This window comes from Anopheles aquasalis, chromosome 2 (genome assembly GCF_943734665.1).
Source record: "Anopheles aquasalis chromosome 2, idAnoAquaMG_Q_19, whole genome shotgun sequence".
Classification (NCBI taxonomy): domain Eukaryota; kingdom Metazoa; phylum Arthropoda; class Insecta; order Diptera; family Culicidae; genus Anopheles; species Anopheles aquasalis.
Window position 1 is genome coordinate 72055647 of NC_064877.1, and position 17832 is coordinate 72073478.

At 48.9% G+C, this 17832-nt stretch overlaps 2 protein-coding genes across 4 annotated transcripts in view; one reads left to right on the forward strand and one right to left on the reverse strand.

Moving 5' to 3' along the window:
* LOC126581605 (centaurin-gamma-1A) overlaps nucleotides 1-17832 on the forward strand; it is a 142907-nt gene that overhangs the window by 34838 nt on the left and 90237 nt on the right. The window lies entirely within an intron of this gene.
* Nucleotides 3667-4150, reverse strand: LOC126581606 (uncharacterized). Its single transcript, XM_050245394.1, has 2 exons — nucleotides 3905-4150; nucleotides 3667-3831 (listed from the first exon to the last, which is right to left on the reverse strand). Exons 1-2 carry the CDS (start codon nucleotides 4148-4150, stop codon nucleotides 3667-3669), a joined length of 411 nt encoding a protein of 136 aa, XP_050101351.1.

Consider the following 17832-nt stretch of genomic DNA (forward strand, 5'->3'; position numbering starts at 1 on the left):
GCTCGACCCTCGACGGTCGCAGCCTTTGCTGACCATTCATTATCCCTTTTCCTCCGGAATGAGATAATGGCGCCAGCGATGGCACCACCGCGATCCGTGCTTCCGGAAGAGCGCCACCGAAACGGAAACTCGAGGTTTCGAGTTTTCCGCATGATTTGAGCGTTTGAGCGAGTGTTTCGTGTGCTGTGCTGGGGATGCTTCCCTCTTTTTTTTTCGTGATGCACTTTGGGTGCAGTGAAATGTACCGTTTCACCGCCATGCTGCTGTCAATAATTTGTCGGGATCGATCTCTGGTCCCTCTGGTTTGAGTCCCTGTGTCTGTCTGACACGCGATGTGATGTGCGGCAGATAAATTCTGATTTTTTTGTGCCAGGAAGTAGAATGCTTTTGGTGGAATTCGGCATGTAGATAAATGCCGTTGGAACATAATTTGTGAAAGTGAGCGGGATAAAACCGGCGGAATGTTTTACCAGCTCAGATTGATGGGCAGCACTCCAATCAATGGTGCTCCAGGAGGTGGTAAGTTGACTCCGGAATGATTTGAGTACTGAACCAGACATGTCCGGTGAATCATTGATGATAAGAGCTTAACACACTTTGTAAGTAAAAAATAATCGCACGACTGTCGGTGGCATAATCAACAAAAAATAAAATTCGCTCCTTGAGGGTTTACTGTTTTGATAGACTTGAGTTGCTCGGTCGCTATCAGCTGATATGGCGGTTCAATTCGCTCGGAAATGTGCTACCAACTAACCTTTCGCACATAATCATATCATATTCGGACCTTTGCTCTTCCGTCATCTAGATTACTGAAACAAAACCTCTTCAATGAATTTTGTGATTCAGTTAAATGGTGACGGTGTCATTGACACTCAATTCTCAACCACCTCTCTAGTGTACTCTTGAGATGCTGCTTCACGCAATTATTTAAGGATAATGTGTTCCATTCAGTTTAGATTCCGTGCCCCTTTATCTTTCTAATGTCCTATAAATTGTCTCCGCCGAGCTCCGACGAATTGTGTAGAATTTGGATGCTCCCGTTCCACAAGTCACGGCTCAACGAGCACACTTCACGGCTCTCAAATGGCACATAAACAACCCATTGATTACATTCTGTAGACCATCATTCAGTCCCTAGTTCTCTGGCCCTGGTTGGTGAGCAACCTGAAACATCAGCATCATTCCCATCTTTTGGCGAAAAGACGATTCGCTGAATCTCGTAGCTCGCGAGAAAGATGTTGTGATAAGCCGAAGACACCGGGCGCGCAGTAATTAGCTCTTGTTGTCTTGGTCCGTGCTCAATGTTATTCTTCAATTTTGCGGCCCTTGATTTGCGAGTTTTACTTCGAGAAAAGTAAAGGGTCCGGGATGCATTTAACGTTCCGATGGGATTGGGTTGCCTCGTGTGCACCCGGTGGATAGCAACCGGTGTGGATAGCAATTCATCTCCTCTTTCTCTGGATGATGGAGTTTTACTCGTGATTCGTGTTTTAATTGGATTTCGGGAGTTCGTTTTAGTTCCGCATGGCATGGACCGTTTTGACTGCTCGGTGGTTGGTTGAACTGCTCGGTGGTGCGTGTGGCGACTGCCACGGATGGAGAAGCAAATGGGAAGAGAGCCTCCCGTCTCGTTTTTGCATTCGGTCAATTTTCCCGTTAATTGCCTGTGCGAGTCTCTGTGCCAAAAGCATCCACCCGGCCCAGCCCAGCCAAGCCAATCAAGATCAATTTCCGTGCAGCCCGGAAAAGGTTTGCTATTTTTGGCAGAATGTCCTTTTCAAATTTGCAACTCTCGCTTCGCTCGCGTGTTTCCAGGACCGGTAAGGAATCGTTTTCCAGAGCACGCACTTCATACTTGCCGGGCGAATGACATTCCCTGTGTGTTCCATTAATTTGTACCCCACCCCCCACCCCCTTCCGGTACAAACACTTGATTTTCCACGTTTCATGCTTCGTGCTCGATCCCCGTCGAAGCGAATCCGATTTACCATTCGAGCGAATAAAATATGTTTTCCATCAATCTAATTGTCGGATGGCAGGAGCCTGAACCGCATCCTCCAACGCACGCACGGCTCGACGGGAAACCCCGGGAAAAAGGGACCACGAAGAGGAGGTGGTTTGGAAAATTACCCTAGCTTTTCCGTGCTCTCGAACAAGGCCCGGCGAGGCATCGAGAGAGGGTGGTCGTATGATGAGTGCTGATGATAGCAACCGGGGGCTTGATGAGTGGAGTGGATCCTGTGGAGAAGTGGTTCGTGAAAAAAAAGTGGGGGGGGGGGGGGGGGGGGGGGCATACATCACAACTCTAAAGTTTTTCCACTTGGATGCTTTCGGGATCTGATTGGGGATCACTTTGTATAGGTCGTTATTGCTATCCTTTCTCGTTCAGTGTTTTAATACCGACTCCGTTAGCACGCGTTGGGTGATTAAAATGCGCAAAAGAGTAGGTCTTATGATTTAACATCTTGTTGGCTTTATTAAGGAGGCACTTCCGTATTTTCGGGCCAAAAAAAGGCCCTTTTTTGACGATTTTTTGTGACGTGACCCTTCAACTTTATTTATGCAAATAAATGGCATATTAATCTACAACTTTTGAAGAATATTTGGAATCGGTTTGAACAACATTCATTGGAAAATTAATCCGTGGCATCAAATTTTGGTAGGGGTGTCGACGCTAAGGTATTTTTTACGGTACCCATCGTAGCACGGGTGACGGGTCACCTTAAACTATACAAATTGATATTCGTTGGAAAGATTATAAGTTTATCTAGGTGGCACCGGAGAGTTTTTGTTGATATTCTTATTTTTAGATTTTTGGCAGATTTTTGAAGTTGAAAAGGTGATGCTTTTTGCGATTTTTGCCAAAAAAAAAAGAGCTTTACATAATTCTTTTAAAAAAAGTATCCACAATTTTTATGAAATCTTGACGGGGTTACGGGGAAAAATGTGTACAGATTGTGTGTTAAAAATTCCAAATCGATCGGCCCAGTAGTTTTTACGGACACAAAAGGGTTTAGGGAAATGAGTCAACTCGAACGAGTGGGTCAACGAGTGGGTGAGAAAAAAGAGCAAGGTCGTGAGACACTTTAGTTGCATGTGTCGCCCGTTAGATGGCGCTCGTGTTCGCGCTTGTAGCGTCCTCTAGCGGCCGAAACTCGACAAACTCACCACCGCCTGAACTCACCAAACTCACCAAACTCACCATTTTACTATCTTCGGTGCCCTACCCCCCCCCCGACTAACTAGCGCCCTACCCCCCGAAAAACTAGCGCCCTACCCCCCGACAAACCAGTGCCCTACCCCCCCGAAAAACTAGCGCCCTACCCCCCGAAAAACTAGCGCCCTACCCCCCGAAAAACTAGCGCCCTACCCCCCGTGCGACCCCGCCGCACTCATCCACCCCAGCCCCTCGCGAGCACGGACTGCGAGCGACGCTAAAAGCGAAACCGGACTGGACCGGACCGGTAAGTGACCGGACAGGACAGCGGACACGGCCAGGCAGCTCAGGCTGAGTCGTAAACGAGCGCCCCGCACCGATCGGTGGCCTCCGTGCACCACACAGCGACCCGGATCGGGCTCGAAGCTGACTCGGGTGTTCCGGGCCTGAACCTGAACTTCCGGCCACCGTTCGGAGCCGTGTTCTAGCCGCGGGATGGTGGTTGCGGCTTATCGGCGAAGGATGTTCTTGGCCTCGGCCAACAGCGATATCGTGTCGCGTAGCTCGGAGGCAGCAAGTCGTCGGTTTGTGGCCCACAAGCGTAAGAGACCAAGAGAGGCGTCTCGCCGCCGTGGCAGTGGATGGCCGAACGGTACGAACGGTGGAGATGGCATCTGCAAGAGGAAGGGAAGCGTGTGTGATGATGATTGAGCCACCAGCCCGGTTTCGGCCCGCGTGGGCTCTTACCTTAAACCGCGTGGGCGTGATCCACGCGCTCTCTTTCTTCAGGCATACCATCTTGGCGCGGATGTCCGTCGCAAACGGATTCTGTCCAACTTTTAAGACAAACAGGCCGAATTCCTGCGGGACGGACAGGCCATGGTACTCAGCGGCAGGAAGGCTTTCGACGACACGGGCTCCTACCAACTGCAGGTGTGGCTTCATGCCTATGGCCTCCCGTTCGTTGCCGCAGTCCAACGAGAAGCGCGGCATTTGCAGCGCCGTGCTGGAACGGGGGCATCGCGGAATGGCTGTCGCTCTCGCTCCACCTCCACATTATCGTCCTTGCCGGCCCCGAGGCAGGTGCACTTGGCTATGTGCTCCTCAAAGGCGGGCACACCGTGCTCTTTGGCCTCACGAGCCAGAATGAGGAGCATGTGGCAGTGGTAGCTGGTGCCTTGCTGTTCCGGATCCTGCTGCTCTGGCCGGAAAAGCTTCGCCGACCCGGCGACGAACTCCTTCAGGTGCGTGCTGGCGGGCCGAGATTGAATGCCGTCGCATCCATGGCCAGCATTCGCACCCCCAACCAGAGCTTCAGGAACAGCTCGAACATGGCGGCCGAGAAGTGGTTCTCAAAGGCAGTCACACCCACTACAAATGCAAAGCCTAGCTCTTTCCGCGTCATCGTGTCCAGGTTGGCATGTTGTATCTCAGCATGCATCGTCGGCATGATGTGTTGGTACAACATGTGCACCAGGTCGCACACGATAACGTCCCTCACGCGGGGTGGAATGCGGCCAGTTCGTGCACGGGCGACGGACGGCACACAAACTTCTTCTTGGCCGGGGGCGCCAAGAAGCATTCCTCACCCCGTTCAGGACCTGCCTCCAGCGGGTAGTGCGGCACGTTCCCTACACGCCAGATCTTGCACTGTCCTTTCGGACACGCATCCGCTGCGGTCGAAGAAGCCGTCCCTGTAAGTGCCAGAAGCAGATGAGTATGTTGAGAGAATGAAATTGATCAAGTTAAGCTCAAAATGTTGTTCTTACCCATCACCAGCGCACGTGCTTCAGCATCGCCGATGAAATGGGCTAGTTGCACCGGGATGCACGGCAGGACTGGGTCAGGATCACTGGGAGATGAGTGATTTGGTTTGCGCTCTCCACAAACCAGCGCATGAAATCAGCGTCTTTGGGTTTCTGGTCGCCAACAAACACTCCGGCCGTACGCACATGGAATCGGGGCAAGCGGACATAGACTGCTAGAGGAGTAGCTGAGAAGGAGGGTGGGTGAGATAAGTTAAATTTATTTTGCATATAAATTAATCGCATTTACCGCAAATCCATCCATTCGATCCAATCATTGGGCGGTAGGGGCTGATGGGAGAGATGACGGGGCGAAAGGCGATTTTACTCCAAATTACTGATTAATTAATTAATTAATCGGCGAAACACGACAAAAAATGCCCGAAGAAAAACAACCCGCATACGAGAAAAAACAACCACGAGAAAATCGGTCGGAAATGGGTTGCCACCCCCGCCACCCAAGAAGCGCCAAGCCGATGTCATTCGCTCACTCTTCCCCATCAATTTACAGCGGGGGCCGAACATTTTTGCAGGACCCATCAAGGGAGATTATAAAATTATTTGCCAAAACGCATCACGCCAAGTTTGATGGCAAAAAACCTTTTTTAATGTTTCTTTTTTGGGCACCCTTTTACAATCGAACAAGCATTTCTCTCAAATTTGTGCCGCAACAGCCGCAAAAAACTGAAAAACTAGCCTCTCTCTTCATTTGGTTATCCGCTTCTCCCCCGCTCTTCTTTCTCCGTTTTGCTCCGTTTTGGTTGTCGTTTTGCAGGAGTTGATAAAAGTGCACGTGTCTAGAACAAGATCGCGAAAATGCTGGTAAGTAGTGGGTGCCACAAAGCCGACAACCTTTTCCACAACATCATTAGTTTATTTTTCCATCATAGATCCTATTTTTTCGCACAATCATGTTGTTGCTTTCTTCCATCCATCATCTCCGCATTAACACGGCATTGCTCATTATGAAATGTTGCCTTAATCCAGCATCATTATTGCCAGGATTAAGGCTGTCAACCCCCGGGTCCTGTGATTACCGAGGGATATTAATTGAATTTACACTTACAGATGGTCTTATGTCAATCAAACTGTCCTTCGCAACCATTCCGAGCGAGGTGGACGTTTGTCAGCGTTGATTAGATTGCGGCACGCTCACGGCACTGCACTGCATGGATGGGCAATTAAAGAGAGGGAGAAAATATCACTCCCCTGGGCTGATAACACATCTTCCGACGTGGACATGATCGAACTGTTCCTTATCCAAAACGCCCTCTCCGACGGTAGAACGTGCTCGCCCCCACTTTTCCAGTACACTGATTTTCAGGCCAGGGAATGGGCACCCTCCGAATGCTTTAACCTTACGGCCAATGAGTCATCGCTTTCCCGGGGCAAGTGTTTCGTTCGTTTGCTCTCGGTTTCCTGTTTACCCTCATTCCACCCAAAAGCGAAACCGAGGGAGCCTCTTTCCCATGCTCCATTCAACCTTTTGTTGGCAAAAGAATATGGCCATTTCGGAGTGCAGGAGGGAGAATCCAGTAAAAGTAGGACAATGTGGTCCCTTGTGCCTGATATGGAAACGCACGCTTGTTTTGGAAAACATCATCAAACGAAGAGCTTGGCATCATGCGGGCGTCTCGACGTGGCTGGAAAATGCTACCCGAATGTGATCCAAACAAATCTTCTAGAAATCCCAAAAATTGGGAGAACAGGCAACTCCACCTGGCCCGGTAGAACCAAAAGGAATCTGCATACTTTTTATTGGTATTTGCTTTCTTTGTTACTTTTCTCTGGATGAGAACGCTTTAAGCGTCCTTACTGTCGGTGCGTTCGTTTAAAGGTGCCAACACAATCCAAATCGTCGTCCCAAGATCGTTACTCTTCCCTCGAAAGGTCTTTGCGATAACGAAATGGTTCCCCATGAAACGAAAAATCCTGCAGACAGAATCACCTCGTTGCGAATTCCTGCGTCTTTACACATTTCGTTCCCCGCCGGATGGATGGGGATTTTAAGGATAAACATCCCTCTAGATGGGAGCCCGCCAGGTCCGTACCCTCGTACCTGGTGGCTTCCCAGAATACAGAATTAAATTAAATATAAATGTTGTCTTGTTGACCGAGAACCGCGGCTGCAGGGCACCGAAAAAGCCATTGGAAATTGTTTACTTCTGGCGAAAGTCTTTGGTCCTTTGGCCCAGCCAGGAGTTGTTCCACGCAAAAGGCGAGTTTCTACGTCTCTTGATGGAATGTTGAATGGACGATTGAATGGAGAGTTATTTTATTACTAAATTAACACTTCAATCCCATGACTACTGGCAATCTATTCTGGAGATGGTTTTTGTGGCAACATAATGTATTTTCCTTTGAAAAGGATACCCTGGCACAAACCGGGGAAGGACTCTGAGGCTCCATTTGAATGAATTTATGATCTTCCTTTAATTTATGAACCGCTTTCTGCGGACCAAAACTGGAAAGGAATGCAAGTTTATGAGCTCTTCAAATGACATCAAATGGTCGATTTTCTAATCTGCAGCGTAAACTGTTCTCTCCCAGGAGAGAGAAAGCAGAGCGACCCTAGGAAGAAGCCCAAGAGGAGCCTTTCCTTGACCAGTCAGTAGCTCGTAAACAATCTTCTCGTCGGACGCAGCGGATGTTAAGTGACAAGTAGCTACTGACTCTTAGGCGACGCACGCGAAGAGATTTCGAAAAACCTTTTACCACCGGCAATGAAGCCATCAAAGATCGGGGCGAAAACGATGCCTTTTGTGTGTCATCGACGTGACTTTCTTCGTCGCCTCAAAACCAGATGATCCTTTCAGAAATGGTTTCCATAAATTTCCTCCTCCCTGATCTTTGCTTTCTCTCCTCCGTGGGATCGGCCGTCTGGTGAGGGGGTTTTTTGATTGAAGCTCTCCTCGAGAAGCTTCACGATTCACGGTGGCGGTCTCCCACCACCATTCGGTCAACCGGAAAGGATCGATCCGATCGATCGAAATCGAATTAGTTGCGCTTGATGGACGGACGGTGCGGCCCCATCGGCCGTGGTCCTTTTCAAGCGCATCGGACCCTTTTGTTGAGAGGATATCGTAAATTGTTCGCCGCGTCGGTCGCGGTTTCGCGTGGTGATCGAATCGGAGCACATCCCGGGGTTGGCGAAAACTCCCACGGAATTGTCTAGAATGCGGTTAGGATCTGGAGCAGAACCGTGACGGATCCTTTTGAGTAGTTGCCTTTTGAGAAAACGGAAAGAAATGTATTTGATCCCTAGCCCTAGGCCGTCCGATTTGACCGATTCCCCTGTTACGTCACCATCCGGTTCGCCGCGGTTGTCGTCCTCTTGTCCACCTTCAGCTGTTCAACCAGGAAAAGGTAGCCACCGTTTTCCGGAGGGATGAGATGGACGATTTTGAAACTGTAAATCCTTCAACTACAACTCACCCCCCGGGTACTTGAAGGGAGGAAGCGGCCACTGTCTGTCCGGTCGGTAGTGGGGGCTCGAAGGTAAACAAACTTCAATCTCGAGAGGGATCGCTCTCTAAATATTGTTTCCTGGAAGCGCCACAACGTCACTTACTGACGTCAGTCAGATGTGAAGAGGCGCCTTTGATGTGAAGTGACGAGCCGGAGGAAGGTGGCGGTGTTGTTGTTGAAACTGTAGCATGCAAATGCCACTGACCGTCCACTGGACTTTTCCGTTGATTGTTGGAAGCATTGTTTTCATGGTGCTCAGCCAGCCAGCCAGTCCAGGTTTCCGCCATCTGCAGTGACGTTCAGAGGTGAGGTTCAATGTTTGATGATGGATGCTTGGGATGAGAAAATCGATACGGTACCTCCGGTTGGTTCGGATGGTGGTGTTGCTGGATCAAGAGTTAATGCAGGATGCAACTAAGCACCGATGGAGCTCAGAGGGTTCACGGTTTTCAAAGAGTTTCCTGCAGCTGGTGTCTGGTGAGCAAATAAGTTTGCTTCGAACAAAGTTAAAGAGTTATGTTTCACTTTTTTCTCAAAGCGGTTATTATATTTTGTTTACCAATTAGGCGCCTTTTTTCTATTTACTTTTCATATACTTAATTGTCCTTGTAGCCCACCGTACTGGTTTGTAGAAAGAAACAAAATAGGAAATTTGTTTAACGGTTTCACCCTTTTTACGGCCTTTACCCCTTTTCACAAATTTCACTCTTTTTCATTGGAGGAGGACATTCAGTTTAATATCCATTCCTTTTCCCTATTTCATTGAATTTTGGTTGCTGTGAATTTGTTGTTAATGTGATTGTGAAGTTCTGTTACATTCAACACATTCTGCATATGAAAAAAGTATTGACCATCAGCATTAAAGCTGGTTTGGTTTATCCGTTTATTTGTTATTGAAAGTCACATCTTCGCACAGTTCCAGTTAAGGGAATATTTATAACATAACAATTAATCATTTGACTGAGCTATTAGCTGCAATATAAATTACTCGATGCTCTATGAAACGAATGAGAAGACTAGCAGTTCTGTGTACTAATGAGCTAGTAGTTCTTACATTTCGTTAGTACCAATTGTGTATTTAATTTATCTATTTCTTCTTATCGGTTTTTCCAAGATGATTCCAAAATTTCTTCATTTTCGCACAAGACTCAACCAAAAACATTCAATCGATTGTGTATTTAATCGAGGTCCTTCATTTTCTATCCATTTTCACTGACGTTTATCTCTCATTGTTAGACAACCTCTCACTAATCCATGCAAAAACGAAAAAACCAACGCGCTCGTGGGACATCATTTGACTTTCTGACTCCCTCCGGCAGGCTTCCGGTAGACCGCCCTGACTACGAACCATTCGGAAACCTCGATTGCTCGGTCCCGCAAAACATATGTCGGATTAGGAAAAGCTCCTCTTTGCCCTTTTGTTGCCCCTGTCTACTTCTGCCATTGCTGACATTGCTCTTGAGTTGATGGACATCGAACCCATCACAGCCATTGATGTTGGGACACAGCAGCAACAGTGGCAGGGCAGCCGCAGCCGCAGCCACATCAACGACCAACGACCAACGGCCGGCAGCAGCTACTTCGTTTGATGGATGATGGAAAATGACTTTTTTCACACCGTGCAATTAATTTTAATGGCTCTTCAATGCCAATGGCGTGGTCTGGAATGACCACCGGCCATGCAGGACACTCGGTCCTGTCTCGGCAGCAACCACGGAAATGCGAAACCGAGAAACACAATCGAAGCCGTTGTTTCGATAGATCCTTCCTTCTGCACGATCTGGTTCGCCCTGTTGACAAGCCATTAGTCCGGTTTCGGTTCCGTTTGGAGGCCCGTCGCGCCAGGAAACAAAATAGTCACAAATGTCCTTCCAGCCCGGGAGATGAATGTCAACCTTTCTCTCCATCTCGATTCTAACGCCCCGCCGAACGTGGTGATGAATGTTGATTAATGACACACGCCACACGATTCTAACAGAACCCAAGGCCTTACTGTTGCACTCAAGCAGCCTGCGGGGTTTTTGAGGATCTTGTCCGCTTCCTGTATGCTCATAGATGGTCCAACAATTGACAACAATACATCTTCGAGTGCATCGGCATCGATAACGGTTTGAACCAGGATCAATTGTCGTTTGTATTCGCAAATTTTCGCGACACCGCGAACCGTGACCTCTGATCCTGAGCTCCAGGGCACACCAAAGGGTACACCGCGTAGCATCGCGGCGGTAATTTGCTTTCCTCTTTTTAATGCTTATGGACTATGGCACTAAATTAGCCCACCGGGATCGGGTTGTGTCCGGTATTCCGCGGCAAAGGAGGTCAACGCAGTTGCTGCAGAAGCAGATGGTGCTGCACCGACAGAGGACGGCACGTTTCGCGTTGCAATTGCAAGCCATTGATCGCAATGAGGGGCCACCGTCGTTGGGTGTTTCGTAATGTGGTTCGCTACTGGTTTTTGGAGCCCCCCGTTTTCGTTGTGTCCTTGTCCGTACTGCTCTGCTGTTTCTCTCTCTTTCGCTGGCTCTCGTAGTTTATTGAAATGCATTGTTGCAAACTGGTACCGGTGGTAATGGAAATGCGGACGGTATGGGTATGGGTGGCATGCAATTTGCAATACACAGTCCCTTTTCGATACCGATCGCGCGCTGCTGCTACTGCTGCTGCATCGCATTATCATGTTTACAGGCGCCATGTGTTGGTAAAAAAGGGAGAGTACTGGTGACCGTAGTGAAGTGCATCTGCCCGTGTGATGTGCGAACTACTCGTTGATGTTAACGGCAAACTGTCTCGAGCACTAGCAACGGTCGCGGTGTGGTGGCATTTCGTGCTTCGCTTGAATTCCAATATGGTACCGACGAGGCGAAGAGATGAAACGGTTCTGTTCTATCACACACCATTACAACGAATTTTATCGAGCATAAAACACATCACAGTTCATTAGGAAATTGTCTCCTTTAATTACAATTTATGTGTCAATCGTTCAACAAGCCACATCATAACGCAAATGGGTTCGCTAACAAGATTCCCCGTCTCGAGAGACAGTTCGCAGCATCCCATTGTCACTGCTTGTGCTAAATGGTCTCACTCCTTGCAGTGCAGCAGTCGAGTGGACTGAGGAAATTCGTGTTAAGTGAGTACAGAGCTCGGTATATGCAAAAGTAAAATCGAAACGCGTCGCGCTGCCACACACATAAATAACGTAAATTGTTTTAGGTCCTATATGGAACCTTCATCTGCGAGATGCACCCAAGATTGGTCCTCATCGGAAAGTGCGTGTGGCGGTACGAGTGAAGGACAACCGGGATCGATCCTGTCGGACCCTTGAGAAGACTCGTCCCGTTGCGTCCATCAATTGCTGATGGTCTCTCTGTCTCTCCGCTGTGACCATGGCAAATTTCTTAGGAACGCCACGTCCATCACCATTACCTCCTCTTCGCCCGGGGACCATTTTGTCCGTTTCAAGTCCTTCGCATTGAAGAAGGTCCTCCAGATGAAGAAGAATGCTCTCGTTTCAAAACTGGTATAGACACGTGGTGCGCGAGGACGGACCAGACGATGGGCGCAACAACAATTGCATCCAAAATTGCATCAACAGCGCAGCGGACAAAGGCCGAGTACCAGGGCCGAGACCAGCTTTAGCCAGTTGATGGATGCGCAGGGACAGGACATCGTTGAAAGTGGAAAAGTCAATTCTCCACTCTTGTGTCACTTCCTCGTAGCACACAAGAGACCCCCGAAAACAAGGTGTGCTCTTCTACTCTGGATCTGAATGCAGACGCGATGCGTATAAATTACAATCATCTACTGCCTTTGACATCGTTTATGCTCTGCGTGTCTGCATCCAACGGTTCTCTTGTGCACTTTTTGCGACGCTGGTTCACTCACGATGGCTCACAAGAAAAGGCTCGCAAATTTAGAACTCGTTATTGGTGGATCGCTGCTGTGTCCTTCGAACGCTCTCGTGTCCTTGGAACGAACGCGACCAACCAACCTGCACATTTCACTTTCTGCTCGTGTCCCCGGACTGGCTAATGGACTTGCTCGCTTTTATGGTGTCAGCTTACGTCGATTGGCCGGCGTGCGCCAATATTGGCCGAAGAAATGGCTCCACGATGGTGTCTTTATGGCAGGGAAGCAAACGAAAGAAACCGATCGATGAAGGGAGTTTGTCAATATTGGCGTAGAATGGAAAGGGGCGGCCTGGCATTCATTTACTTTTGCGAAGTTAAACACGAACACATTGATTGGCATGCAGTTGAAGATGAATCGATGGCACTGGAGTCGCGGAGTCCAAGAGAATCCATTTGTAATCGCAAGCGAGGCTCGCTGGGAGTGAACAAAACAAATGAAATCGGAATGAGCCTGCAAGCTGACGGTACAAAAGATACACATATCATTTCCAACTGTTCTTCAACCAACAACTGCCAGTGTACTGTTGTCCACTGGCGTCGTGCATGAATGCCCGCGCTTGGTTGGTGTTCCAGCGCCATATACCGCGCCGACGTTCGATCGACCATAAATTACACAACAATTAAGAAAACTGCAAAAAAAACACACACGTTAAATATAACTTTAAACTAAAAATTGAACATAAAAAATGGAAAAGAAACATTTTTTTAAATCATTTTTTGCCTTGCACAACACACAACCTATATTTGGTTTCGGCGTGCCGGTGTGTTACACCAGTTGGTACGCGCGATCGGGCGCTGATGCGTAAAACCTCACCGAAGTCTGCCTCTGGTCCTCTTCTCTCCGGTTGACGGATGTTAGAAGTGGCGTTTCGATGTCTGTCAATAAAGCACCACCGCGGTGGATGTCCTTGTCCGTTTTTTCACTCTCTCTCTCTCTGGTTGTCCATTGCTCCCCGTCTGTTGCCGTGCGTACGTGCGTCTGTTATGTTTTATTTAAATCCAACATTCAACCGTAAACTGGAACGAACATGCAAATGTAGTGCGAGTTGAACATTCTAAACGAAATGCAATAATAAAGGGACAGAGTGTAGCGAGAAAAAAAAACGGGAGAGTAGTAGTGAGGAAATGATAGCATCACCGAACACCGAAAAAGCAATAACTTTCACTCGGATTCGGATGCTTCCGAATGTTGCGAGAGGAGAGAGGGGGTTTTCAGCGGCCAAAGCGGGTGGTCGGTCGATTTGGATGGTAGGGATCCTTTAATAGCTGGCAAAAAAATTGAACCGAATCCCAAGTGTCGCGCGATCCCCCTGGTGGGTTGTGACCGACTGACGGCGGGCCTGGTTACGCAAAGGGAGAGCGTTTGCATTCGCCACCGTTTAATGATGTCGACAGCTGATAAAAGGTGTTTAGGAAATATGTAAATAAGGCGAATGCGCTGCGGTCGCGATCGATGCGCCCGCCCGACCCCCTTGGCCATCGACGGCGTCGTTTGCGATCCGTCAAACGCGCGCACGGATCGAATTGAATTGTATCAACAAAACAGTTCAGTGCATACGAAAAGGGTCCTAAATGTGCTCAGTTAGTCCTGGATAAAAGTGCCATTACTTAGCACCGATGAGAATGGCAAGGGGGGGGGGGGGGGCATTAGTTTTCCATTTGATGGCGTCGTTAATCGACTCGGTTTGTTTCTAATGCATCTGCGCGAGCGCGCGCGCGCAAATTAACGGAAAATCTCACTGGAGGAGAAGTGCACGTTGTCATTATCCTGTCCACCAAAAATGAACTGAAAGTCGCCGCAACAATGATACGGCAAAAGGCGAGACACCGATAGGCTCTCAACGAATTGTGTGACGTTAAAGCGACCAGAACGGCAGACCCCGTATGTGGCTGTTGGTTTTTCTAAGCTGACCCCGGTCCTTTTATTTCGGAAATACCACGAAAAAAAAACCATAATATCGTGACTCGTCAAACCTAGAACACCGAAACCACATAAACGACAAATTGATGGCTTGTGTTGGCCTGGCTGATGAGAAGTGCTCCATGGAGTTTCTCTCTTCCGCACCAGGCGGATAACTCCTTCACTTCCACTTCACTTCCTTCCTTGCTTATCCCTTTTTTGGAAGAGGGTTTTTCGTGGTTCGTCAAACGTAATCGTTGACGTAACCTAAAATTATGAGCAATCGCATGAATGGTTCCCGGGAGCAGGACTCCCCGTCGGCGTCCAACGTCGGAATGCTGGCCACCAAGCCGGCCACTGATGAAGGAATTATTTCGTATTCCGTTTCCTTTCTTTTTCTTGCTGTCTTCACTTCCCAACCTTGCGCTTGGTCGTCTCCCCCCCCACTGCTTCATAATCCTTCGAGTGCCACTCAAGCGAGCTCGGTCGAGGTGAATAAAATTACATTTTAAATTGCTTACAATTTCGACAACTTCGGGTAATGTTCCGCACGCGACACGATAAGCAATCGAGAAGCGGAGCACACAAGGAACTGGCCGAAAAAAAAAAACACCGGCGCCGCTCACGGGGGGGTGCACCCGTGGCAAGAACAGAAGCCCTTTGCGTCGATGTCCTGCGCCGTTGTCCTGCACCAGTACGCTGCCCGCGAGATGGGGTCCAGTCCGTGCGTCCGTGATGCGTGAAAGATAAATTACACGCAGGTAAGACGGTCGCGCCGGGGTGCGCGCACGCGTTCACGGGACCTACCCGCGAGCCACTTGCGCTCACCTCGAAGAAGCGTGGTGGACGCCGCGGTGCACCAGCGAAAGGACCGCAGATGGGCGACTGAGGACTGAGTCCTTGTTCCTGCAAACTTGACGGACGGTTTGACGTGACCGTTTAATTAGCGTTAAGTAGCAGCAGCAGAAAAGGACGAAGAAGAGGAAGGAAGGGGTCGCGTGCCGTGTCCGTCCCGTTGAGAGGGCACCGGTAATGTTCTGCGCATCATCATCATAAATTCATAAATGCAGCCGCAGCGCAGGAAGGACAATAAGGAAGGGCTCTCGGTTTTTGGACCACGGGTGTCCTTCGTCTCCACCGATCTGTTCGCGCAATAGCCACGCAGTGGTGTTGTTTTCCGAGATAAAACAGAGATAAATGATGCCGAAATTAAGACATGAAGCTGATTTCCATTTTAATAATTTATTTTTATTGTTTCTGTCGCATTTGCGGCCCGGGGATGAATCGGCAGTTTAGATTCCATTTTTTCATCCAGCTTCGGGCCGTTTCGTTTTGGTGTGTGCGTTATTTTCTTAATGAGTTCCCCGCTCCTTCTTTCCATAATTCAGTTCCGGTTCTCACTGGATACCATCTGGCCCGGAGTCGGCGAGCATTGCGAATCATTCACGATTTCACGAAGCTAAACCACATTCCATCAAAAAGCACACCAACCGGTACAAGACAGTATTCCCCCGCTGTGGTCAAGAGCACGAAACCACCGCAAAAGGTTACCGTCTCCGTGGTCACCATTAGTGTCAGTGTTGCATAATAACGTTTTGTGGTTTGGGATTGGCCGGAACGGACCACAACTTGTAGGTCCACACGCTTCTCCAAGAATGCATCACGGGAAGGACAAGAAGGAAGGTTTGTTGTGTGCACTTGAACGGGGTGCAATTTACACCGTTTAACCCGGTTTGGTTGTGTTGCAATTTGTGATCCTTTGCCGAGTGGTTTCGCATTGTACTTCCCTCTTTGGTGGAACAACATCGTATGTTGTTTTAGCACGGTGGCGCCGTAGATCATCATTTCGATACTCACCGGAGTCCCATTTCGTTTCCCTTCTCTTCCACAGGTATGTACCATTTGAGCTAAACCAACCAACAGCAGGAGGAGCCAGCCACATCGCCAGCAGACTATGGTGGGCACGCTAGAACGCCTCGGATGGTGTGAAGTCAGTGCCCATTCAGGGAACGCATAGCGACCTTTCGGCGTCCATCGTGTGCTGTAAGTGGCCAGGGAGTGGTTGTGAATAAAGCGAAAGATCCTGCAAACAAGGGACACCGATTTGGACGATACAAACCCGAGAGGCTGCAGTGGCGGCTGCAAAAACTTCATTTCCATACCAATCCCATCGCACCGTGCGCCACACATTCGCCTGCTGCATCTCGGGGTTGCAGCGAATGAAAACAAACAGCTCATTCCCAGCGGCCCAGTTTTCCGCGCCCAGTTTCGTCCCGTTTCCAGTTCCGTGGCAGGAAGCGGCGGGCTGACTCTGCAGGATGAGCAACATCGAGCGTCGAGCCAAGAAATGCAAACAAAACAGCAACAACAAAAAAAACAGTGCTGGCCAACGCATTCAGAAAGGAGAAAACCTTTTAAAGCGTGACGCGGCAGCGAGAGGACTGAAACGGAGAACACACCGGATCGTCCGGATTATGGCGCGTGATCCTTCGAGTTGAGGTGACGCTAAACAAACGGACTAGCATCACGCCTTGCACCACCACTGGCATTTGCATAATGAAGCTGCTGCTCTCGATCACGAATGACGAGTGAGACGCCGGTGATCCGGCAATGAGTGATCGCGGTGGGACCACAGGATGATGCTATTTATCCTTGAGGAGGTTGACCGCAGGGCGTACTAGTGCTTGGTGTATTTATTTCCTGTTTGCCTCAGAAAAATCGCTGCAAAAAATGGAACAACTTTTTGTAGAGTGGTGCTCTCAATTGACTATCACTGAAGTTGATAAATTAACTAATGAACATGCGATCGTATGATGCTGATGATAAAAATTAACGTTGTGTAAACAACAGCATGTTAAGTAACTGATAATCCATTCTCAACATTACAAAGACCAACGATACAGATAGTCCAGATAGATTCTGGCACGTTTCTGGATTGTTGTACATTGAGGATGCGACGTTGCAGCTCATTGCAGCTGGCAAAAACTAGTTCAGTTGGCACCGGTGCCCCACCGATGACTCAAAGAAAGTGGAACACACGAACCGTCACGACCGTCTGTGTCCGTCCGTCGCTTTTGGGGCCAACTGCCATCTGCATACACGCCGGCATTCGCGGTTGGCATGGCGTGAGATGACTGTATGATAAGCGGCCATTGTGTAACTAGGCCAGCAGAGGCGCATGGCCAGCCTATGGTCTAGCGCCCGCGGGTCAAGGAGGAATAGAAATGCTGCAGAACGGGCGAATATCCTGCTTTCGCTGCATATCCTGGGGAAGTGCAAGAACCTACCGGAACGGTGGGTTCGTTAGCGAGTTCCGTCTAACGGGTCGTCCGTTTGCATCGCTTCGCATTCAGTTGCTCCGCAGTTGATGGCCTAGTTTAATTGCAGAATAATCGGCGTGCTAATTTGGTGCACAGCCATGTCCGCAGTTTTCTTTTCTGCAATTCTTGGCAGATAAACATGGCGCAGATTGTTGTATGTAGTTTTTCGTGTTTTAAGCGTCGGTCCTGTTTGCATATATTTAAGCTTGTGTTTAGCCAAGTATTTCTTTTGAAAAAAGTTGTAGTCTAGAAAATACAGTTCATCTTTAAA

Excerpts from the sequence above, each read along its gene's own strand:
- LOC126581606 (XM_050245394.1), bottom strand. The coding sequence starts at position 4,150 with ATGCCGCGCTTCTCGTTGGACTGCGGCAACGAACGGGAGGCCATAGGC. Across the intron at positions 3,832-3,904 it reads TCACGCCCACGCGGTTTAAG|ATGCCATCTCCACCGTTCGT; the intron begins GTAAGAGCCCAC and ends TTCCTCTTGCAG.